Raw genomic sequence first — 25,592 nt, 5'->3', positions numbered from 1 at the left:
CATCTCAAAGATTGCTCGATGTTAGCCTCTATATGTAATCATGTAGGACTTGTCCAAATGGTCAAGATGGTGCCAAGATAACAAAAGTTTCATGGACTTTTGTAAGTTTTACATTGAAGTTTCATGTGTTATTAGAATAATCATGTATGTTTAATGTGTTTGTTTCATTCATAAGTAGACCTTTGTAACGTGCATGACTATTGAATAAACTTTTTCATGTTTTACTTTTTGTTGTTTAAATTATTCATCAATGTTAATAAAGTTTGGACAACTTTACAAAATAGTAACAAAATTTCATTATCGTATCAATTAAGTTACTCTAACATTTTTTCTAAATTTTGTCACCGACAAAAACCAGATATTATATAATTAAGCATTGTTGACCGCCTCACTCTCTACACAATCCACCATGACATTTCTTGACGTAAAACTAGTTTCCAACATTACCCTTATATATGAGTTGACTAGCTTTTAAACCCGTGTATTACACGGGATTTGTAAAATAATAAAGATAAAAAGATTCATTATCTGAAGGAATGAACAAAATTATAATTAAAAGGAAGATAAATATATAGTACAAACCATAAGAAGTATAAAATCTCAAATTTACAAATTCGATTTCTTTTATATACAACATTTGCAAAAAATGTTTTGAACAATTACCCGTGGATAACTATGATAATGAGATGAGAGATTAAAAAATTATAAGAGAAATTATAACCTATTTCTCAAAATTGTTTTGTCCCATGACTCATGGATAGGTAGGATAAATAAAATGAGAAATTAGAGAAATAAAAATTAAATTATAACCTATTTGGCAAAATTATTTTGACCCATGACCAATTGATAGTTAGGATGAATGAGATGAAAGATTAGAGAATTAGAAAGAAAATTATAACCCATTTGCCAATATGGTTTGCTCCATAACCCATTGATATGTATGATGAATGAGAATAGAGATTAAACCAAGAATGAATATAGGATTGCCATATCATCCTTATTATTTTCTTTTATTAGTATAGTTAGATTAGATTAGATGTGTGCATGGATATGTTGACCAACTAGGATGCATGTATCTCGTTTCATGGTAACTGTATGCTTTGCTCCCATAATATTATAGTTTAACTCCCAATGGTCGTTATCAGGAACCTAAGTAAAAAAAAAAGCAACAACACAAAGCGTAACACATGTAATAGAAGTATAAAAAATAGTATAAAAATTTATAACCAAACAAACTAACATAAATAAATTAAATACAACGTAAAAGATATATTTTTATAAAGTAATTAGATGAGTAAATAATTAATAAAGTTTAAAAAAATCTATAGAATAAAAGTGACGTTACCATTTACACGAATAACCCTAAACGTATAAAAAACAATAATACCCTTAAATTAACAGAAATATCTAACATCAGTTAGTTAAATGAACAAGAAATCAAAAAACTTATCAAATAAAAGATAACGAGTAAAAGTCAAAAACTTTGACTCGGTCCATAATTTGGGTAAACATTAATAACAAAAGCTTTATTTTACTTGTGGCCTAGTGGTAGAAATATAGGAGGCTTGAGTTTTTCAGTGGAAAAAAAAGATTGATCCACATTTACTTGTGTCATTTTCAATTGATTATAACAATAAATAATTTGAGGTAGACCTTGAATGTCAACTTGAATTCCAAGCCCACCCAGGTTTTCGTCCCTTTGTGTGATAACATAATGGATGTCAAGTGGTATCCGATGATATGGTTTCCCGAGAAACGCCCAAGCCAATTTCTGAAGCTAGAGTGGGCCCGATTAAGACAACATAGTCTGGCTGTAGTGAAGCGACAAGATTCTCAAAATCGGGGAGTACGATGGCATAACACATAAGAAAGTCGCCGATCGAAAAAACAATACATATAATTCCCAAAATCTAAACATGACCAATAGTGAAAGGACCAACCTTGCAATACAAACAAAACCATAAACCCTAAAAACCCATTAAACATAAACACCCGCGTCATCTCATTTGAAGTCGGTAGCCACCTCTCCACTCTGCTTCTAGGGTTTATCAATTTCATTCACAACAACAACAAAGCCTAAATTAGCTCACTATAATAGTATAATCCACTGTTAATCAGCTTACAATGGCGACATCAATTGCCGCACAGTTACAAGCAATTAGGTCAATTGTTACAGCTGACGCAGATCCTATCAAACGGCCGTTTACTCGTCCGTCAATCCTGTTCGATGCAAAGGAAGCAGCTGATATTGACATCGATGCTCTGTTTAACCTCGCTCTGTCAGGTATTGGTTAACGGTTAATATTCGTGTAATTAGTATGTTGCTTGTGTATTTATTATTTAGTTGTGTTGATTTGATACTGAAGGTTATGTAGCTAGTAATTGAAGTTTATGATAAGTTAGATTATATGTTCTGTTTTAGATGTTGTAGCCTGTAGGATACTGTGATTACTAAGCATGAGTTGATTAAGTTAATTTAGTGAAATATAAGTTTTAACTGAAGATATGCAATTTATCTCAACATTTTAGAATGTAGAACTTGTAACTTTTTATATTAGTTTGTTGAATTTATGCTTTTGATTGATACTTGTATGAATAGCATGCTGCTCGCTTCCAAAATGATACCGCATTTTGTGTGTTTTGGTGCTGAAATTGGTTTATTTTGATTGAGAAGTTGATATGTATATTGTTGTGTTGATTTGATAATTGATACTAAAGGTTATGTAGCTAGTAGTTGAAGTTTATGATAAGTTAGGTTATATGTTCTGTTTTAGATGTTGTAGGATGCTGTAATAACTTAAAAGCATGAGTTGATTAAGCTAAATTTAGTGTAGTTTAGGTGTCACATACTCACATGAAGACCTGCAGTTTTTTTCAACATTGTAGAATGTAGAACTTGTAACCTTTTATATAGCTTGTTGAATTCATGCTTTTGATTGATACTCATACAAATAGCATGCTGCTTGCTTCCAAAATGATACTGTGCTTTGTGTTTATCGTGCTGAAATTGGTTTATTTTGATTGAGAAGTTGATATGTATATTGCTGTGTTGATTTGATACTAAAGGTTATGTAGCTAGTAGTTGAAGTTTATGATAGTTTAGATTATATGTTTTGTTTTAGATGTTGTAGGATACTGTAATCACTTAACAGCATGAGTTGATTAAGCTAAATTTAGTGTAATTTAGGTTTTAACTGAAGATATGCAATTTATCTCAACATTTTAGAATGTAGAACTTGTAACTTTTTTTAGTTAGCTTGTTAAATTCATGCTTTTGATTGATACCCGTGTAAATAGCATGCTGCTCGCTTCCAAAATGATTCCGCACTTTGTGTTTTTGGTGCTGAAATTGGTTTATTTTGATTGGAAAGTTGATATGTAATTATGTATATTGTTGTGTTGATTTGATACTTAAGGTTATGTAGCTAGTAATTGAAGTTTTTGATAGTTTAGATTATATGTTCTGTTTTAGATGTTGTAGGATACTGTAATTATTTAACAGCATGAGTCGAGTAAGTTAAATTTAATGTAATATAGGTGTTAAATGAAGGCATGCAATTTATCTCAACATTTTTAGAATGTAGAACTTGTAACTTTTTATTTTGCTTGTTGAATTCATGCTTTTGATTGATACTCGTATAAATAGCATGCTGCCCGCTTCCAAAATGATACTGCACTTTGTGTCTTTGGGGCTGAAATTGTTTTATTTTGGTTGGAAAGCTGGTATGTATATTGTTGTGTTAATTTGATACTGAAGGTTATGTAGCTAGTAGTTGAAGTTTTTGATAGTTTAGATTGTATGTTTTGTTTTAGATGTTGCAGGATATCGTGATTACTTAAATGCATGAGTTGAATAAGCTAAATTTAGTGGAATTTAGGTTTCAACTGAAGATATGCAATTCATCTCAGCAATTTTTTAATTAAATTTTTAGGTTTTTGGATCAGCTGTTGATGTAGATTGTTTTAGTTATTATGATCAAACATTGGTTGGATAAAGTGCCTGAAATACTGATTAATGCCAATCATAGACTAGTATGTATTAAAGCATGCTTTTAAATTGTTTTTTTACTGTTACTGCCTTACTGGTAACTTTTGGTTTGAGACACTCTAAAGATTGTTGTTGAACTATATAGTATAACAATGCATTTGTCAGACTAACTGGTTTTTTGTTCAGTCATTGATGAAAATTAACTTTTTTTTGTTCGTCAGTAAAGCATAAGCTCAAATAAATGATGGATAACTTTTACTTTGTCTGTCATTAAAGCATATTAAAGCAAAAGAACAAATAAATGATGGATATATGTGCAGATCAATATGATGTTGTAGCTGAAGTTTTCACTTGATGTAATTCAGTCTATCAGGAATTTTTATGTTGAGAAATTAAGAATAACTGGATAAATGTTTGTTATACCAGAAGATTCAGTGTTTTGCCAATTTGAATGATTTGAGTCTTGATTTGTCAGGGTTAGAAGCTCTTGTTAGCCAAGATGAACGATTTGGGAACTACAAGAATGATGTGTTTGCACATAAGAGTAAAGACTTGGATAGAGAGCTGATGGGCATTGAAGAGAATAACCAAATTAATGCTTCAGTTAGTTCTTATTTGCGGTTGCTTTCAGGATATTTTCTGTTACCTTCTGCTCTGCGGACACTCGAATATCTAATTCGTAGATACAAGTATGTATTTTAATCTATAATTCACACTTGACCTTTTTATGTTCTTCTCATTTTGAATATTTAGGTTTCTTGTATGTTACAGTTTGTATGCCAACATGTCTCTCTATTCACATGTTTATATATTTTCTACAGGATCTATGTTTACAATGCAGAGGATATGATTTTGTGTGCTTTACCTTATCATGATACGCATGTCTTTGTTCGTATTGTGCAACTTATTGACACACGGTGAGAAACGGGATTCTTCTTTCTCTACTCTCTATTAGAGGTGGCAAATGGGTTATTTCTAGTTTCATTTTTTGTTTTACGGGTCTAACAGGCTGCAAGTTTCTGATAGTGTACTTTTATTGCAAAAAATAACCTAATTTAGAAGATTATATTTTTATTAAATTTATGTTTTGTGAAAAAATATACATTTTTGACAAATTTTGTATTTGGGACAACCCATTTGGCTACTTATATTTATTATGTTGTCTTGTCTTTTTGGAAATTTGTTATCGTATTTGAGTGTTTATATCATGATTTATTTTGGTATCTAGACATGGTAAATGGGCGTTTCTTGAGGGTGTTAAGACATCTGGTGCACCACCTCCCAGGAAGGTCATTGTGCAGCAGTGCGTGCGCGATATGGGGGTTTTAGAAGCTTTATGCAACTATGTAAGTTTGCTAATGTATGTTTACATGATAACGAGGAATAATTTTTGAAATCTTTCATATTACTTTTTTTAGGCGTTACCATCCAAGAAGGTTCAACCGTCAAGGCCTGTGATAAGCTTCTGTACTGCTGTTGTTACAGAAGTTCTGGGCTCATTTCCAGTTATTGGTTCTGAAGTTGTAAAGAGAATTCTTCCGTATGTGGATTCCAGCTTTCGAAGTCATTCAAAAGGAAGTACAGATCACAAGGTGGAACACTTTTGGGAGTCCTAGGCATTTTACTATAAATGTTATATTGTACTGATGACTTTGATTATTTATTTGTCAGGCTGGGGCTTTGATGATTGTTGGTATGCTAGCTAATAGATCATCATTGTCTTCTAATCTTATTAAAACCTTGCTTCGCTCCATTGCTGACGTGGCACGCGAGGATGCAAAACATTCTACTGACTTGCAGCTGTTTCAAGAGTCATTCATGGCCTTGGCCATTGTTGTACAGGTATCCTTGCATGCGACTAAACTGCAAATGAATGAAATATGTATTTTAAAGTAATCTGATATTGCATATCTGGTGGAGATATTAGTATTTAGTAATTAGTATTTAAGATCGAGGGCAAATGAACCAAGTTTCACAATTGTCTCACTGAAGTTACTAATGTTTTCTAAGAGGTTAAACCACTCAAGTTTTTATTTTGTAAAAAAGTTGGTGATTTTTTGTTTTAAAATAAATGATAAGCAACATTTATTATTGGTTACATATGCTGACATGCCATGCCAATTGGGTATGATGGTTGATTTGGCGTGTCAGTTAATTGTTAGGTTACCTTTTTTTTATTTTACAACTCTGAAACATGATTGAGATCTTAGTGATGAACAATGGTGAAACTTGATTATTGTTGGTGACATTTTTTCTAAAACCTGTCTGACAAGAATGCTATAACGTGTTGTTAACATGACAGTCTCAATCGGTGGAATTGCTCCCTAAAAAAGTTGTGGATGTCTTGAAAGAAATACGGTAGGCCACATAGCTGGTTCTTTTTTCTTCTTTTTAGTTCTTTATGTCTATAATTTACGAGCTGGGTTTTGTTTCTTTGATTAAGGGACCTTTCTGTGGCTCTTTCTGGGTTGACCAAGGAGTTCAATGTTGATAAGTTTCTGGCAGTCCTTTTGGAGTCACTCATGGAATATAGTTTTGATGATGACATGTGTCATCAAGTCCTTCTTTCTGTGATCAAAACTGTTTCTGTAAATGCTCTAGTTGGTCTTCTAGTCTCAAAAACTGTTTCTATCTCTATGAAGTTATTTAAGAAAGGGGCTGAAACATCACCTTCATCTGAACAAGGTTGGTTCACAAGTTTCAATTGCAATTTGATATTTTTGTTTTGTGGTCTAGCTTAGATGCTTAAGCTTACTAAGATCGTGTTTAGAGTTGGCAATATGGGTGGGGCTGGCAGGTTGGATGATGTGTCAAATCGATCATATTTTCTAAGTGTCAAAACGGTCCAGTTTGGTTAGGGGTGACTGAAATTACTTTTTGTCCACTTTTTGCATAACCATATGTCTACATGATGTTTTATATGATGAAAGATTGCATTATTTTGATTATGCTTTAATTATTTTGTGTGAAATGACTTTTGAGGTTTTATGCACCAAGTATACACCCGTGCCACTTATAAATTGGTTGATCTCTTTATTTCTAGCTGCCTTTTTTGTGATGTTAGACCCTTAATAAGTACCTCATCAAAGTTGCCACCTCTACATAAGTTGCATTATTTCAAATTTGGCTGTATATATCTTCTCATTTTTATTTTTTTGAATAAGTAGCACAAAGCAAGGTGAAACAAATTGTGGTCTGCATTAAGGATCATTATTCATTGGAATTACGTGAAGCTGTTCAAAGTTTTCAAGAGGTATGTAGTTTTGCCGTATACTTTTCCAGTTGTGTTTTTTGTCAAATTTTTATATTTAGATTTTAATTTTGAATCCAATGTCTTGTCTACTTCTTCCTTATAGGAAACTGAAGTGAAATCCAAGAAAGGTAACTCTTCATATGAGATGCTCTGTAAGATATTAGATAGTGGCTTGGACTCATCATCTGCAGCATCTGATTCAAAGATTTGGTTTGCTCTTGAACATCCAAAGGTATTTTCTGTTTGACTATTTAATATTCACGAAGTTGACTATTTTATCGCTTTATCTAAAAGTTTTTTTCTCAAACGGGCCAATTTAAAACATCTATTTAAGATTGAATTGATTTCATCTAAAAATTTTGATTTTTAAAGTAATAGTACAGTTATGAGTTTTCTGATTTTGTAATTTTAAATGCGTATGTCTAGTTTATTTTGAGTTGTATGGCATACTATATTATACCACATCTCAAATTCAAGGTATGGTTTATCTGCATACAGTTTTCTGATATTTTGTTATGTTGATATGATGTCACAGGCTAGGGTTCGGAGAGATGCTATTATGAGTTTAGATGCAGATTCAAGCCTTGGAGATAAGTCGGTTAATTCACAGGTGATATGCTATTATTTGGAAGCAAGTTATTATCAGATTTTAGATTAATTGTTTTTTCAACATTATAGCTCGACAATGCATGTGCTAATGTTTGATATTTTCCCAATATTCCTATTATTTTTTTTACAGAAACTTCAAACTGTAAATGATGCGCTATTGAGGCGACTTTATGATGATGATTTAAGTGTGGTTCAGGCAGTGTTGAGTATGAGCAGATTGTCTGAATTCATTAACCATTTAGATCTTTTAGATGGCCTCCAGAAGGTGCTTAAAAGATGCACCAATATAGTAATTTCAAGTAAGTTTCTTCTAGCTCATCTGATATCTTTTGATGTTTAGCTATACATGTGTTTGATAGTTAGAGTGATTAGACATAGAAATAGGCTATACATTTTGCAAACATTTATTGGAGCACATTGGTGTGAGTGTAACCATTCATTTTTGAATTGCTACAGAGGGATCAGATAATGAAAATTTAGCTGCTGATGTGGCCGTGTCATGTATTAAGCATGTAACTGAAAGCTTCTCAGGCCAAGAAGGATATGAGAAAGAGCTCACTGCAATGATATTTCCTCTAATTTTAATTATGCCAAAGGTCCTTGTGGGATCTGCTTTGTTAAATAACATTTTATTTTGTATATGTTTTTACTACATACTAAGCAGCATTTGTTTTGTATCAAATATCAGTGTCAGAGAATAAATTTGGAGGCTTTAAACGTATCAAGAGAGTTAAAATGGCCTCTCTACCAAGGACTTACCATCCCCAGCTCTGGGCAGGCAAGTTTATATCTTTCTTTACTTGTAGTTTCTTTTACAGTTATTTGTTGCATGCCAAAATTGACGTATATTAATTTTGTTGTGTTTAATTTGTTCAGAAATTGTCGCTTAAAAGTATTTTGGATGTTAATATGAGTAATATCAATGTCATGGCTGAATATTTCTTGGCCAACTTTGATGAATGTGTACGGTGGATTGTTGGACACTGCTATGATTTGGAATATTCCAAGACATTATTTTTTTATATTTTGTTGCAATCACTGACGAAACCACTGAAAGGTAAGCTGTCTGTACTGGTTTTTCATATCTAGGATGCTATGTCTACATTGATTTTTTTAGTTTATTTTCATATCCACTGTCCCAATATGCTAAAACATGAAAGTTATTGAAAACTGTGTTATATATTTGGTTGTTTTCATATTTTGCCATTAACGCTCTACTAGTTTCCAAATGGTGTTGAATTTAATCAAGATAAAACAAAAAAGACACAAAAAATTATACTCCATTTGCATGTTTAGATTACTAAATGGCAATTAACATCTTTTAAGAAAAGAAGCAGCAGCACTGCTTTTGTATACTAATAAAGAACAACACCATTGTTGCAAACCAAGTAAATCTCATACCTTTTTTCAGTAACTTGCTTGCTAAAACCTACTTCATTTTCTCTTTCCATTTTGCTTCAGATTTCGGTCAGTTTTCTGCATTGTATGAATCTTGTTTTACCGTTATTGTAAAAGAGTGGGACAAGTTAGAGGCAGCTGGATTTGCAACTTCTTCAGAAGAGGTATTCTACTAACAATTTGGTTACTTGAATGTTTAATGAAACTCTGAAGAGGCTTCTGCATATTTTTTGAGTAGCACTTCAATTCTTTGTTTTTAAACTAACTAGTTTTACTGTTTTTACAGTCAATTAAAACAATGTTGGAAGTTGATTGCATAGGATTCCTTGAGAACATGCATGACATGAACTTTGAGGAGTTGAATTCCGAGATATTAATATGCGTATTCTGGAGGTTATTGGATGCCTTCATTGCAGTGTCTTGTGAGGATGTCTTAAAGGTTAGATTCTTTTTTGGTTATTAAAGATGACAATTTTGACTCATTACTTTTGAGTCGGTCAGATTCAGGTTATGTTTTGACTTTTTTTGTCAAGAAGGTAAAATGAAAAAAATAACTACTGGGGAGTAGCCAGGAAATGGGTCAAAAGTGTCGAAAGTTTCCCAATGTGTATTTTTAAAAGAATGAACTTATAAGTTGTTACTTTCAAAAGAGTGACTTACTTTTTAAATAATATTTTGACACCATTTTTTACACTAATTATTTGGGAAAAAAAATGCAACCTTTGGATAGCGTGTTTTGGGTCAACTCAACCAGATGTCCAGATCTAACATGCTTAAACTCATACCAAACTTCGTTCCTGTGGCCCTAAGCAATCTGCCCATTTTGCCGCATCTACTAGGTGCCATCAGTTGTGATATTTTGCATTTTTCTAAAACTTCAACTCTTGCAGGACGGCAACCAAAAGCGGGAAGTTATTCTTCAAAATCTTTTTTCGTTTTTTGCTTCTCATTCAAAGGTTATATTCAAGGAACATCTTCATCAGCTTGTTTCAAAACAGAAGAGTTCTCCAGCTCGATTTTTGTCTTCACTTTTCACGGATGAAGGTGGGTCAACATTTTGACTTTTTGTGGATTACTTAATGTTTATATGTCATCTCTATAACTGATGACCTAGATGTTAGCTAGTTCGCTTTTCTGGTTTACAGTCAGGTTGATTGTTTGATTTTTAAGTTTTTTTTACACCTTATATTTTTTTATCATTTTTTTGCTGCTACAAAAGAGTTAAAGTGAAAGCATTTAGCATTATTGAACCTTAAGGACAGTAAAAGAGCTATATTTTTTCTTGTTCATCATTTTGTTATTAAATGGATTTTTATGAGTTGTATATTATTGCAGGTGTTGCAGTTGCTGTCCAAAAAGAGAGTCTACACTCATTTGCATTTGTTTGTTCTCAGTTAGATGAAGAAATCCGTTTAAGAAATGCAATAGATGAGAGCTTACTTCTTCAACTACCTGCTGAGTTTCCTTCCATTCTTGTTCCATTATCTAGCGACGATCAGGTAGAATTATGTCGCAACTCAAAAATGTCACTTCACGTTATTTAGCTAAAAACGGAACGACCATAGTATGACCACATGCGATTTGATGACTTTAATTTTTTTTATAAACTTTTTTTTCCTAATGTTTTTTCAGGAAACACGGGCAGCCGCCATGGGCTGCATTGAAGGACTTCTTATGTTATGGCCACATGCTAGTTTATCTGGAGGAAAGAATGGTATTTTGTTCTTTTTAACTCAAATCTGATTAACTAATGTTATTTTTTTTTGTCATAAAGTATTTTTGTTGCTTTGCTTCAGGGAGAAGTGCAGTTTGGAGTCATTTTCTTGGAGAAATTTTGGCAATGATGGTTCAATACAAAAAGCTTATTGTGTCAGACATTGATTTTCTTGCGGAGTTCTTTACAACATTGTTAAGCTCTTCTTATCATGGGCTGCTGGTGCCAAAGAGTGTTGGAGAGAGGTATTTTCTCTAATGGTATCTTGCTAGCATTTTAAAGTTTGTAATTGATCTAAGTCTGTATTGTTTTAAACTTAATACAGATTTGATAGGCCTACAAAAGACAGCATAATGAAATTTATCTTGGGCTCTGCACTATCATTGTGTCCATATGGAATGGTAATTTTGTTAAGTGTTTTTTAATCAACTATAGCCGCATCAAGTTCTATCCACTTTGGATTTCTTTGTATTTACTTTTCATATGGTTAACAAACTGGCAGCTGAAAATAATCTCTTTGCTCAAAGGATTGGGAAACCAAATTATGCAAGTTAAAGAAGTTAATACATTGTTAAATGATCTGTTAGAAAGACGCAAGACTTCTCAAAAGTCGTTGTCAATGATACAAGCTAAAATCCTGTGTCTTCTGCTGGAGGTAATTTGCTATTAAGAAATTTTATGATTATGCTTTTAGAATCTCTCATAATTTTTAATAAACAACTTTTTTACCCTTGTCTTTCTAGTGCTGTATGAAGCATACGTCAGCAACAATTGGACATTCTGTTGACTCATACATTTTGAAGTCACTTCAGGTAGCAATTGTAGTGCATTTACTTATTAAGTTAGCAACACTTTATTTGAATCACATTCACATTATTCTTTCTTTTTTATTATTATGGCAGGTTGATCGTGCATATTCTGAAGATGCATCCATTATACAGCCATGTGCAACTGTTCTAAGATGCCTTAATAATTCTTTGTATGGAGCTTTCAAGCCTGAAACACAGGTAAATTTTTATGTTGGATGCTTGGCATGAAATTTTAACTTTGACTAGTTTTAGTCATCATCATCATCATCGTACTCAGTATATCCCACCAATAGCAATGCTATGGTAAGGTCTGAGGAGGGTAAGATGTAGACAGCCTTACCTCTATCCCATAGGGATAGAGAGGCTGCTTCCGGTGAGACCCCCGGCTCGATAGTAGTTTTGCATCAAGCCTTGGACATAAGGCACATAGCACTCAATCATCAGGGACACCGGCTGATTGGTGCATGTGCCCTTGTCTTTCGGCTATCAACGCCACCACATGATGCCTGATTAACCTTCCGCCACCTTTAACGTTATTTTCACGAGATTGGTAAAATAACGTCAAAATTAGTGCAATTTTACTCTTGCCCACCCGAGGGTTCACACATATATACTTTATATATACTAGTTTTAGTCAAATCACAATAAGTGAATATTTTGGCATACTAAATCTTATGCTAATCTACTAGCATTTCAACTGATCTGCAGGAACTTCTATTTCAAGAACTCGTGTGTCTGTTTCGGAGCTGTAATGGTGAAATTCAGAATGCTGCTAGAGTGGCCTTGTTGCAGATAAAGGTTTGGTTCTTTATTTTTATTCACCTTTTTTCTATGGAATTGAATATTCCGGAAGTATGTTCTAAAGGTCAACCCTGTGTTTTGTTGATTAAGTGTGCGTATAAATGCTAAAATTGCTTACCTGATAGAACTACAGTTTTCTAGGTTAGAAATAAGCGCTGACAACAACAAATATGTGATGCTTGATTGCAGGTATCTAGCTTGACGACACATCGGATGCTTGATTTTGTCTTGGAAAAAGGAGCTTCTTTAACTAATACGGCACATGGAAAGAAGAAATTGAAAACCACTACCCATCTAAATTCTGAACTACATAATGACGTGGGCCATAGGCGCTGCAGCAAGCTCTTATTTATGAGTTCTCTACTTGATAGTTTGCTCCTAAAGAAAGACATAGAGAACAGGTTTGATTGTAGTGGTGTACATTTTTTAGAATTTCTAATCGTAGACTAACAACTGCTTGTATTATATGGCGTTTCTTTTTCATATTTCGTGCTTATTTTTGATAAAGTGCACCTTATTAATGACAGGAGGACACTTGTAAAACCACTTTTTAAGCTTCTTAACATAGTTTTTATGGACAAAGATTGGATACGTGAAGCTGTTAAGCAGGATGAAGAACATGCAGAAACTTCTTCTGATAACTCACAAAGTAAAGCCACCACAATATGTTACGTTCAGCAAAATCTACTGTCAGTTCTTGAGGATATTACAAATTCCCTTGTTGTCAATGACAGAGCACAGGTCATAAATTTTTTTATTTTTTTGTAGAAGTATTATAACCAGTTGATATGTATTTCATGTCTAGTAAACGTGTAATGCCATGTTTCTACTGCAGGATGGAATTGTTGGGAGTTTTGACATAAAGCTATTGGTTAGTTGTGTTCGGTCTACAGATGATGCAGCCACACGTAATCATGTATTTTCATTGTTAACAGCAATTGCAAAGATAATGCCAGACAGAATTTTGGATCACATACTTGATATTCTTACTGTCATTGGCAAATCAGCTGTAACACAGGTATACTGTTCTTTTTTGGCACCCTGCATTTATATTTTATATCAAATATTTTCATCTAGAACCCAATGTTTTACATTTTCTCATGCAAGTTTATTTTTCAGTGGGACAGCCACACGAAGAAAGTATTTGAAGACCTCATATCTGCTATTGTGCCTTGTTGGCTATCCAAGACTGAAAATCAAGAGGAATTGTTGCAGGTACTTGATAATATTATGCTTAAAATATTTTTAGGTTCTGTACCATAATCATACTTTCTTCATGAATTTAACTTGACACGTCTTTCTTTCAGGTTTTACTGAATATATTGCCGAATGTTGCTCAGCATAGGAGACTTTCAATAGTTGAGCCCCTTTTGAGGTACTTATGATCGGTTTTCATGTTACACTCATCTAAATTTAGTTCAGTTTGTTAATTTGTTCAACTAAACCTACACAGTATGATTACATGTTAATGCGAATTAATTTAGCTTGTTCATCTTATCTATAACAGGACTCTAGGGGAGAGCAGCAGCTTAGCTTCATTGCTTTTTCTCCTTTTTCGGTCATTGGCTTCAAAACATGATAACACATTAGAGAATTTATCTACTGTCATACGTTCACAGTGGGAGTACACTTTTGCCATACAAGTTTCAGGGCAGTATTCATGCATGATATGGCTTCCTTCACTTGTATTGATGCTTCAGAAGATAGAAATGGAAGCATGGGACCCACAACTTGTTGTACAACTCTTAGTTGCAATGCTATTCATCAGTGACAAATTACAAGATCCTGAAATCGCGTTCAAGCTTAAGTCTGGTGGAGATATCAATAGCATTCAGGTCTGAACTTCTAAAATTTCTGGTACCCATTTTGATTCTTATCCAACCCACCCTACCTGCATGTTTTAATTATTATTTTTATTTAACATCTGCAGGAAACATGTGGGGCCCTTATGAAGCATGTTGCAACATACTTGCAACTAGTTGGGTCTAAGAGAAAGGATCTTGGTGTTCCAGATTCAGTTGGAAAAGAACTAAAGGAGCTCATGCATGCTGTCTTGACATCTGTCAGAAAGGGTCTTCTACCTTCTACTTACTTCAATGTCATCATCACATTGTTATGTCATCCAGACCTAAATTTGAGAAAAAAGGTAAGAATTTTCTCTAATTATAACAAATTTGCGTTCTCATCTTAAAAATTGACTCATGTATTTGGTTTTTAACAGGCTCTCGGGCTTTTATGTGACATGGCAAAAGAGTGCAGCACGTTAACGCAGAAGCATAATAAAAGGGTATTTAGTTCAAGCATAAGAAGCTCATGGCTTCGTTTTGATGAAGTTACATCACAACACTTTGAGAAAATGTGTCTCGAAGTTTTAAAAGTAGTTGATGACGGTGCAGATTCTTCAAAACATAGTTTCTTGAGGCTATCAGCAGTGTCTACCCTTGAAGTTTTAGTGACAGTTTTTCCTTCTAGTGACTCTGTCTTCAACACATGTCTAGCAACAGTTATTAAGCATATACATTCTGATGACCTGGCAGTCTCTTCCGGATGTTTCCGAACTGTTGGTGCGTTAATTAACGTGCTCGGGCCTAGGGCTTTACCTGAGCTTCCTAGCATCATGGATAATGTTTTTAAGAGGTGTCATGCTGTTGCAAGTTCAGAATCTCAAGACAGCAAAGATGTTGATTTGACCGGGTCAACTTCTGAAGATTCTCTCTTCATGTCCGTTCTTGTTACTGTTGAAGCGGTTATAGATAAACTTGGTGCCTTCTTGAACCCGTATCTTGGTCAAATTTTGGAACTTCTGATTTTGCGTCCACAATATGCAAATGGCTCAAGCTCAAAGTTGAAGTTAAAAGCTGATGCTATTCGGAAGCTTGTAACAGAAAAAGTTCCTGTAAGTTCAACTCTTACACATATTTTGACATGGTTTTGTATTATAGTGTCAAAACGAGTTATTATAGCGTGTCAAGTTTGATCTCACAATTTTTTTATTTCAACAATAATGTAATTATCTTATAAAATATATTTAGGATGTTTTATGCGTTAGGTTGATCTGAATAATTTTTGTGTCCCATATTTTTTTATTAAAATTGAGGGCAGGCTGAATAGAAAGGCTCCGCCCTTTTTTTATTATGAAGTTTCAGCATATGTGAAAAATTGAAATATCTTAAGTGATAGAAAAGTTGAGTGTCTCTAATTATATTTCACATTAAATTCAATAACACGTTTTTTATGTAGGGTGCTAATTATAATTATATAGTTTTTTTAATAGTAAGATACTTTGTTCATAACATAATGTGAGATCCATTTTTTAGTTTGGCTCTAGTGACACATTTAACTCGTATCTGTTTCTAATTGATTTGCTTGATTTATTTAAATTTGCTACATAGGATTACCTTTTGGTGTTTTAAATCACCTTTTTTAGCTGAATTTTGTTTTTTTTTACTAGGTTCGACTTTTGCTTCCTCCTCTGTTGAAGATTTACTCTGAAGCAATCAAATTTGGGGATTCGAGCTTATCAATTACTTTTCAAATGTTGGGTGATTTCATCACTAAAATGGACCGATCATCGGTATCTGCTAATTATAAAAATATATTTAACACGTGCTTGCTTGCTCTTGATATTCGCCGTAAACACCCTGCTTCAGTCAAGTGTATTACTGCCGTTGAGACAGATGTTATTAATGCAATGGTGGCTCTTACAGCCAAACTCACAGAAAACATGTTTAAGCCTCTTTTCATTCAGTGTGTTGAGTGGTCAGAGTATGTGGACCAAAATGATGATTCAGGACTCGCTAATATTGACCGTGCAATATCTTTTTTTGGTTTAGTACAGAAGCTTATCAGTAGCCACAGGTGAGTTAAAATAATGTTTTTTTTATCTCTATTAAGTAATATAAGGGCTGTTTAAAATGTTCACGGCTCGCTCGCTTAAAGTCGTTCGAAATTGGTTCATATGTAGTTGAGCCAAGACGAGCTAGCTTTGTAATCGAGCTGAGCCTGGGTCATGGTAAGCTCGGCTTGTTTGTTTGCTTGTGAGGCTCGTTTTAGCTGGCTTGTTTGCTCGTTTGAATTAAAGTTCAAATTAATATATATAAATTATAGCCCTTGAAGTGTAAACTGATTCTAATTATCTAATATTAAAATTTTCAAATTATATTGTTTTAAAGTTTGGCATTATGTATATGTTAAGAATATTATATTTACAGCTCTAACTAAAATGGATGGAAAATGGCATTTTTTAAAAAGGTAATTAACTATCAAAATTTTATTCTGATTGGTATAAACCTTTTTTTCCGTTTAAAATGCTACAATTTTCATTTTTTTTGACTAATTATATAAAAAAGTTTCAATGTCGTGAGATTTGTGGGTTTTGGCTCAACTTAACAAGACCAACCCGTTTTTACTCGTACCAACAGTACACATGATTCAGACCCCATACCCATTTTTCTTTTCTTTTTAAATTTTGACACCTAAATTGAATGATATTTACTCAACTTATCGTTTTCTGTAATTTTACAGATTTTTGTTCGTTCCATACTTTAAATACATCATCAACGGATTGGTCCGTCATCTGACCGATGATGTTGCAAGACCCGGTCCCACAAGAAAGAAGAAAGCAAAACTTACCGACCCGGATTTATACAAAACCCAAGAAGCTTCTAGTTTGTCTGTTGGAAAGTGGCACCTGAGAGCCTTAGTTTTATCCTCTTTACACAAGTGTTTTCTTTACGACACTGAAAACCGCGAGTTTCTTGACTCCTCAAATTTCCAAGTAAGTATATTACTCTTCTACTTTGACCAGTCAACTCAATTTGATCATACTTTTTTTGACAATATTTTATTGTGCAGGTGTTGTTGAAACCTATCATCTCACAACTTGTTATCGATCCACCAACCAATCTTGAACACTATCCAGATGTACCTTCAGTTAACGAAGTTGATGACGTGTTGGTTTCTTGTGTTGGTCAAATGGCGGTTACTTGTGCCAGTGATCTTCTTTGGAAGCCACTTAATCATGAGGTTAGTCTTGAGTTTTGACTCTGTTTGCACTTGTTTCTTAGTCTGCATTTTTCAACTTTTTTAAACTTGTTCGTGTTTTTGAAATTTGTTTTAACAGGTTTTGATGCAAACACGAAGTGAGAAGGTACGGACGCGAATACTAGGGTTAAAGATAGTTAAGTTTTTGGTGGAGAATTTGAGAGAAGAGTACTTGGTGTTGTTACCCGAAACCATACCGTTCCTTGGTGAATTGCTGGAAGACGTGGAACCGAATGTTAAATTGTTTGCTCAAGAAATTTTGAAGGTAATGGAAACCTTGAGTGGAGAAAGCCTTCGCCAGTATTTGTAACATCTTAATATTTAAACATTCTGCATCAACTCGGTTGTAGTATTTTAGGTTAAGTTTTGGTGTTGTGGTAATGTTTTTGATCCTAAATTTTGCAAATTACAAGCATTTTTGATGTCTTGTCTGGATTCTGTTAATGTTTTGCTAAGCCCCACATTCACCAGTTTATAGATAATTTTCTATCTTCAAACTTAAGTAAAACTAAGTATGATTATAACGATCTTTTCGACTGAGATTACTATTGGTAACAAAGTTGAAAGCTGGGATTGTTAGAAGAGATCTGTATTAGCTGATAGTTTAAATTACTAAAATCCAATTTTCTTATTATTTCTATTAAAAATCCAATATTTCTATTATTTAATGTTGTTATGCATGTCCATTGTTCTGGAATCTTTAGCCGTGGTTTTTACCAAAAGCGTGGCTAAAAAGAAGTCCCATGTTATTTGACACGGTTTTGTAGCTTTAAACGCGTTTTTTATACACAACATATTTCTATGGGTTTGAAGAAAATTTTTTAGACGACGTTTTGGGTGTTAACCGTGTCAAAAAAATAAAACTCAACCCCATCTAAAGCCTGTTTTTCTATCAGTGAGTCAAAGTCAACGATAGTGGAAGACAAAGGTACTTTTACAGTAGTATCTCCTCAAATGCGAGGCCATGCTCTTACAAAAACTTTTAGTTTCATGATAGTCATGTAAGGGCAATAGCTTATGAAATAAACCGTTAGGTTTTGGGTTGGTAAACATGTTCATTAAAAAAATGGATCTTTTGAGTAAGCACGACTAACTCACTATAAACTTCTTGTTAAATAAACTAATTAACCCAAATAAGGTGTTTAAAATTACAATTGCGAAAAAGTTAAAATATTTAATTTGTGTGTTCCACTCGTCAATAGCATATATCCTGCATACATAGCATCACAAACATATCAACATATATCCGGAGTACATAGCATTACAAACATATCAATAGCTTATATCCTGAGTATCAACCCATATCATGTTGATGTCATGATATATATTTATTGTTTCTTACACCGTAAGCAAATGTATCGAAAATCATTACAAACATTCAAATAGCATATATCCCAAGTACTTAGTTTTACACACTTTTTTCAAACTTTATCACCGAAGTTTATTTCCGATATTAGTTCCTAGGTAGACCTCTTTGTGAGACCTGCATGTGAGCCAATTTATTAATTGTAGAACAAATGTAAACACTAATAACTAGGATAAAATATAAAATTTATATACAACAAATATAGAGTTCATGTTCTTGCAGTAAACTACCGACATCTTTTTGTCGAAAATTTTATTTTTCACATGTTAGTTAAACTTTAATTTTTGTTTCTTTATACATCTGCATACTTATAAATGTAATATATTCAACATGTTATGTTTGAACAACTTGATAAAATTCTACACATTTTCCTAAACTTCAGGAAAAAGTGTGTAATTTTCATTTCTTTTGCTTCACATCCTATAGAAAGACTGTGTAATAGCCAAGGGATCCTATGAGACAGACTATAATTTGGTGTAAAACCCGACTGCGTAAGCTGAGAGTTTTGATTGCACATTCATGTTAATTAGCAATTTATAACAAATGCTAATATATAATGAGGTTTGTTCGATCACCCACCAATTTAGAACAAATGCTTACCCATTTCAAAATTAAATAAATTTCAAACACATCACTTTATGCATACATAACTCGTTCTACTTTTTCGTCTACTTGCGGCACTTCTTACCTCGTTGCGAAACTCCATTTAAGAAGACCGGTGTAAACAATTTATACATGTAGTTGTTTGCATAAAATACAATTGAAAACTATGTTTTCCAGTAAATTAATTTCAGCACATCAATCACACCATAATTTTCAAATAAACTCATGATTAAATCACACATAAAAACATTTATAGGAACTTAAAAATCAGTTTTAAACACAACTGAAACCTGGATGCAAAGTTTGTGTATACGTCAGATGTGTGCATATGTACGCTAACATATCTGTTTGTGTTCATATAAAAATAATGCAAATCAATGTCTGAGTCAAGATCAATTTATACATCTCTCGTGGGGAAATGCATTTGGAGTAAGGAAGATTGTTGTGAGTCAATTTAATAATGAGCAAAAATATTTATAACTAAAGGTACTTGGATTTTATTTCAAATTCTTTTATTAGCGAATAGTTGTTTAACTCATACTCGTAAACAAAGAATGTAATAGAAATGTAAAATTTAAGTCAATACCTTCGTAGGAATAGGCGAAAGATGAAATTTTGAAGCTTGAACCAGATTTCTTCAAGAAAACAATAATATGTAATCCTCCATCGTCTGCTTATAAACAACGGGGCAAGGATGATCCAGAAGCCAACAACCAATCCAGCAAGTGTAACTATCACCAGGATCCAATCAACGCCGTCAGCTTCACCATGTCCATCAGTAATCCCTTCTGTACTGCCATTATTTAGTAAACATGCAGGAAGAGGATCCCCGCAAAGCGCATTCCCAGTGAAACTGGACTCGTTGAAGGTTTGAAACTGAGGGCCTGTTGGGATTCCACCTACAAGATTGTTGCAGGATACGTTTAACCAATTCAGAGCAGTTAAGTGTGACAGGGTCAAAGGTATATTTCCATTAAGATGGTTCATTGACAGATCTAACGACTCAAGCTTTCCAATTTGATTGAACAAGTCAGGAATTGTTCCTGTTAAATCATTGTGTGACAGATTCAGGAACCGTAAGCCCAAAAGTCTGACAAGTTCATCAGGAATTGGTCCTGAAAACTTGTTACTAGAAAGGTCTAATGTTGTAACTTGATAAAGTATGGTGCTATATGTATAAGTATTTCCCTTTGTCACCAATGATGCAGTAATTATTGTAGCTCGGTACAGATAGATCGGACCGGAGGTCTCCCTTCCAGACATGACAGAGAAGTTTGTAAAGCATGTCGGTAGGTTCCCAGAAAGATCATTATGCGCAAGATCCAAGATCTGAAGAGAACTGAGATGACATATTTCATCTGGGATTTTGCCTTCAAGTTTGTTGGAACGGAGACTTAGAACTCTCAGACTTGTATTATTTCTCCCAATTGATGATGGTATTTTTCCCACAAGTTCATTTTCTGCAAGCTTGATGACTACCAGGCCGGTGGAATTCAGTAACCATGGAGGTAAGTTACCATATAGCCTGTTCTCATCCATCTCTAGTGATCGTAAGGAAGAAATATTACCTAGAGATGATGGGATTATGCCTGAAAATCGGTTTTTCTCTAGATTCAGAATGATTAGACCACCAAAATTCTTCCAACAATCTGATATAACACCTGACATTTTATTGTTTGCTAGATTAAGAAATTCTAATGGTTGCGGTTCTTGAATACCGGAGCACAAGAACTGTTCTAGAGATCCTGAGATTCTATTGTTAGAAAGATCCAGGATATTTGTTGTACTGTAATTACTAGGTAGAATACCCGTTAATGAATTGTTCTGAAGCTGTAGAGAGTATAGTTTACTGAGTTGTCCAATACTTTCAGGAATGGCCCCTGTTAATTGATTAAAAGAGAGATCTAATACTTCCAACTTAGGTGACTCACATTCACAAAACCCTTCAAGAAGCTCTGACACATTTCCAAAAAAATTGTTGGAATGCAGATCAAGGGTAGTGATGTTGCAAAGATTACTTAATGATTTAGGTATCTCCTCAACAATCCGATTATCAGATAAGTCAACATATTCAATAAAAGACAAGTTCTGTAGGTTGCCTAGAATCGGTGAAGAAATATCACAAAAACTAAGATCAAGAAAACGAAGATTACTTAGGCCAGACAATCCATTCAGTAAGGACGAAGAATTCACAAAAGTGGTTTCTATAAGACGAAGAGTCCTTAAAGAAGGCATGCTATGGAAACCACCATGAGTTCCAGAAAGTACACCACTAATAGAGTAACCACTCAGATCTAATAAAGTCAAATTACGTAGGCTGAAAATCCACCCAGGCAGAGCATTCTCAAATAAGTTATATGAAAGGTCTAGGGCATTAAGTGACATAAAACTACCTGTTGTTGGATTACTAGGTAACTGATTTAACCCACAATCAGAAAAATGAAGCTCTTGCAAAGAAGTGAGGTTGCTGACTGACAGAAACCAATCTGAAGCTCTTGCAATATCCAGGTATTGCAGCCCTTTAATATTCTTTAGCCATGCTAAGCTTTTAGAAACCAATCTGAAGCTAGAGTATGAGAGTATTGCACCAATATCTCCAGAAAGATCTAAGACATGCAACGTTGATAGATTTCCAAGTTGGTGAGGAATTTCCCCACTGAAGTTAGAGTATGAGAGGTTAAGATATATAAGATTTTGGAAAGAACCGATGAATGCCGGTATTGAGCTGCGCCCGAAATCATTGCAGCTCAAGTCAAGGTATCTGAGCTGTAACAGGTTGATCACTGATGGACTTATGGATCCTCCTATCATATGGTTCCAATTAAATAAGTGAGGTCCACGAAGGTGAATCTCATGGACGTGACCAGTGATATTGTCGCAGACGACACCGGACCAACTACAACAGTCTTTGCCTACCCACGAAGATAGCCGGTTTGCATGGTCAGTGAGATTGCTCCTGAGATCAATAAGAGCCGATCGTTCGGTGGGTATGCATAGAGCAGGATCTGAGCTTTGATTACAAAAACAGAAGCTGCAAAGAGATGAAACCAAGAGAAACAATAGGCAAGATGAGAAAAAACATGCAGGAAGAAGTGTGAGAGTCTTCATTGTGGTGATGATGAAAAATGGAAAGAGTGATGAGATATATGATATATGTGGGGGGAAGGATGAATATGAGATATGAGATTTGTGGGTGGAAGGGTGATGAGATATATGTGGTTTTAAATTCTTTTATTAGAAAACCATTTTATTAAATATATTTTTTCCGAAGAGTTTTAACAAAAACAATGTTTGAAAATTACAAATTAAAAAATAACAAACATGAAAAGGTGAAATTCAAAATGCTTCACCCACATATAGCAATGATCTCGGTGGAAGTCATGGCATTTCTCCATGTAACATGTTAAATTTGTAGTTACTTTAAGAATATTAATTTCTTCATGTAACATGCTAAACCCTTTGTTTATTTGATATTCAAAAAGAACAACTATCTAAAATACCTTTGAACAATGTTATTCTACGTCTATTGAACAATGACATTTTGGATTTATAAAAACTATACATATCTTTTCTTCACGTAACGCGTTAAAAAGTTATAACTACTAATATTTGATATTGAATTCAATGTAAAACGCTAGTTATAATATTTTAACGTGTTACAAAGATCTTGTAAACAACTTCGAAAAACAAAACCTAGTTGAGAAGGTGAAAGAGCTCGTCGGTTTGCACATCCACTATGGCTGTTTTCCAAATCTGTTTCGGATCACCTGGCTTATTGGAGTTTAAATTTATTGTGAGTAAAGTCAAATTTGAATCTAACTCGATTTAGAATTAAAATGGCAACTTAATTCATATCTGGTTCGAATCTTATTGGTTCCTCAAGTCTATTTGAACATGGAATACCCTTCGACTTAACATCCGATGAGCACACACTGATGAAATTAATATAACCGAAGCAAGATTATTTAAGCCAAAACAGAACAGCCAAAAAGGGGCCTTGTAGAGAGAAAAAAAATTCAACAGTTATTATATGTGACCAGACACAAATCTTCGAGTATAGATTGTACACAGATTAATATAACCAAAGCAATATTATTTAAGCCTCCCATCCTCTTAAGACGGTGGAGCGCGCAACTCGACTAATCCCCAATGTGAAGGCGCCCATCCGGAGGTTGCAATCATGCGTTCGACACATGTTTTTGATGCTATGAAAAGCTTTTGTCATGTATTTCTTCAACTCCTCATTCACCTTCTCTTCGTTCCACATAAACGCCTGCATGTTCTGCAAATTCAAACACCAAAAATGAGAATTTGTATCGATACATATACGAAAAGAACCAAAATGTTAAGTGTTTTTTAATCAGATTAATACCTGAACCCACTCAAAGTAGCTAACAGTCACACCTCCAGCATTTGCATACATATCAGGAAGAACTATAACTCCCTTCTTTGACAGAATCTACAGAAATAAAACATATATAGAAGTAAATAAAATATCTAATAAATTTGCATAATTTATATGTAAACGGTACCTCGTCTGCTTCAGGATCAGTAGGGTGATTTGCTGCTTCTATGATGAATTTGGCTTTAACGTCTCTTGCATTTTCTCTTCAGTCGACGATTTAAAGAAAAACAAAACAAAATCCGAATTAGAAGAATGAAAATCATAGAACTGGCGAATCAAATATTAAAGAATTCGTATCAAATTCGAAGTCTGAAATCACCGGTTTTAACCTTAAAAGTCAACTTATCCACTTTTAGAAAATGGAAATGTATCTGTTATGTTGATCTCAAATGTCAACATTAGAAGTTCTCATTTGACATTGGCGTTTATCATAATAAATGTTTCCAAGATAAGACTTTTATGTTTTGCAGTTACACCAACTGTTTTCTAGGCACATCTCTAAAATGTTTATATGTAACTTGAAATAAATCTACAAAAACAGGTATTGGATGGTAATTTAAAAAAAACATGGCAATACCTGTTGAGAACACCTCCTAGGGCGCATGGTACAAGTACATCACATTCATGAACAAGCAATGCAGGTATATCAATACCATTTGGGTTCTTTATCGCACCGGTAACATCACTCACTGCAACAATCTTACCACCCTTTTCATGAATCAGCCTAGCCACCCAAGATCCCACATTGCCAAACCCCTAAAAAGTCAACTCTGTGAATACAATAAATGTTGGGAAATATAAAGCCAATTGTCAAACCATACCTTAATAACAAAAGTCAAACCGTTGATTGACTTCCCATGTTCGCCAAGTAACGCTTCTGTGGCATAAACAACACCACGACCCGTTGAAGCCTCCCTTCCCAGTGATCCACCAAGATCCTAGCAATCAACGAGATGCTATTATAATGAAGACAGTTCAATATAGTTATTACATGCTCTATATCGATATCATAAATGCTTACTAATGGCTTTCCAGTCACAATAGCCGGCGAGTAACCATGGAATTTTGAGTACTCGTCCAAAATCCAAGCCATGGTCTGTCAATATAAATCAGACTTGCATATAACGTACAAAATTCTTTAATATATTATATAAGAAGAATCATAAATATGATCAACAGTACAAACCTGGCCATTGGTACCCATATCTGGGGCGGGAATGTCGGTATTCCACCCTTGGCTCCACAGTAAGGAACATTGATCACCGCAGTCTTCCATGTCATTAGTTGAGCCAAAGCATTCACCTCTCCATGTTCAACCTTGTAAAAGCCAAAATACCAAACATATCATGCAACTTTCAAGGCGTTTCGTTAATGTATCGATATAATTTTCCCTTTGAATATGGAATGAAAATCCAGGGTAAAATTGTATTTTAGATGCTGCAAACTTATATAAAATCTATGAGTCATCATCATCATGGTTACTAATAAGAGTGAACATATATACTAAAAAAATACGATTCATACTTTCTCATTTCCAATAATACAATCCCTAAATCAACTGAGAATTAATCATCCTATTGTACACCGAAAAATAGGAAATCGA

General features: G+C 33.9%; 4 protein-coding genes across 4 annotated transcripts in view; 1 reads left to right on the top strand and 3 right to left on the bottom strand.

Annotated features, from left to right (window-relative positions):
- Positions 1-1,925: 1,925 nt before the first annotated feature.
- Positions 1,926-18,892, top strand: LOC143633405 (uncharacterized protein At3g06530-like). The gene is made up of 38 exons (XM_077101726.1): positions 1,926-2,284; positions 4,464-4,677; positions 4,810-4,905; positions 5,217-5,334; positions 5,407-5,580; positions 5,660-5,830; positions 6,291-6,346; positions 6,432-6,673; positions 7,156-7,241; positions 7,345-7,473; positions 7,777-7,851; positions 7,981-8,149; positions 8,307-8,446; positions 8,539-8,628; positions 8,727-8,907; positions 9,312-9,412; positions 9,535-9,687; positions 10,139-10,292; positions 10,584-10,747; positions 10,881-10,962; positions 11,045-11,207; positions 11,288-11,363; positions 11,465-11,617; positions 11,706-11,774; positions 11,865-11,969; positions 12,480-12,569; positions 12,762-12,973; positions 13,100-13,313; positions 13,408-13,590; positions 13,692-13,787; positions 13,880-13,947; positions 14,080-14,407; positions 14,503-14,718; positions 14,794-15,468; positions 16,024-16,430; positions 17,097-17,349; positions 17,427-17,597; positions 17,695-18,892. Exons 1-38 carry the CDS (start codon positions 2,125-2,127, stop codon positions 17,923-17,925), a joined length of 6,465 nt encoding a protein of 2,154 aa, XP_076957841.1. The 5' UTR covers positions 1,926-2,124; the 3' UTR covers positions 17,926-18,892.
- A 1,271-nt stretch (positions 18,893-20,163) lies between these two features.
- Positions 20,164-22,692, bottom strand: LOC143632298 (uncharacterized). The gene has a single exon (XM_077100857.1). It carries the CDS (start codon positions 22,690-22,692, stop codon positions 20,164-20,166), a length of 2,529 nt encoding a protein of 842 aa, XP_076956972.1.
- Positions 22,693-23,680: 988 nt separating this feature from the next.
- On the bottom strand, positions 23,681-24,739 carry LOC143633397 (glutamate dehydrogenase A-like; the record flags this gene model as incomplete). The annotated part of the gene is made up of 4 exons (XM_077101719.1): positions 23,681-23,866; positions 23,957-24,043; positions 24,117-24,192; positions 24,567-24,739. Coding segments are annotated over 4 exons (522 nt in total), but the record flags the coding sequence as incomplete, so codon positions are not given.
- Positions 24,654-25,592, bottom strand: part of LOC143632288 (glutamate dehydrogenase 2-like) — a 209,617-nt gene continuing 208,678 nt past the window's right edge. Inside the window, exons 5-6 of the mRNA XM_077100847.1 lie at positions 25,011-25,085; positions 24,654-24,927 (exon numbers count right to left, since the gene is read on the bottom strand). Coding sequence (XP_076956962.1) covers positions 24,754-24,927; positions 25,011-25,085 — 249 coding nt within the window. The 3' untranslated portion in view covers positions 24,654-24,753. The remainder of the gene's footprint in view (positions 24,928-25,010; positions 25,086-25,592) is intronic.

This window comes from Bidens hawaiensis, unplaced genomic scaffold (assembly GCF_021521415.1).
Source record: "Bidens hawaiensis isolate Kalapana, Puna unplaced genomic scaffold, B.hawaiensis_p1.1 tig00000512_1, whole genome shotgun sequence".
NCBI classification, from domain to species: domain Eukaryota; kingdom Viridiplantae; phylum Streptophyta; class Magnoliopsida; order Asterales; family Asteraceae; genus Bidens; species Bidens hawaiensis.
This window is presented reverse-complemented; position numbering and strand designations above follow the sequence as displayed.

Bases quoted from the DNA above. Each gene is read 5' to 3' on its own strand.
- LOC143633405 (XM_077101726.1), top strand. From the start codon at position 2,125: ATGGCGACATCAATTGCCGCACAGTTACAAGCAATTAGGTCAATTGTT. The intron at 6,674-7,155 runs GTTGGTTCACAA...TTGAATAAGTAG, and splicing joins ATCACCTTCATCTGAACAAG to CACAAAGCAAGGTGAAACAA. The intron at 13,788-13,879 runs GTACTTGATAAT...TCTTTCTTTCAG, and splicing joins ATCAAGAGGAATTGTTGCAG to GTTTTACTGAATATATTGCC.
- LOC143632298 (XM_077100857.1), bottom strand. From the start codon at position 22,692: ATGAAGACTCTCACACTTCTTCCTGCATGTTTTTTCTCATCTTGCCTA.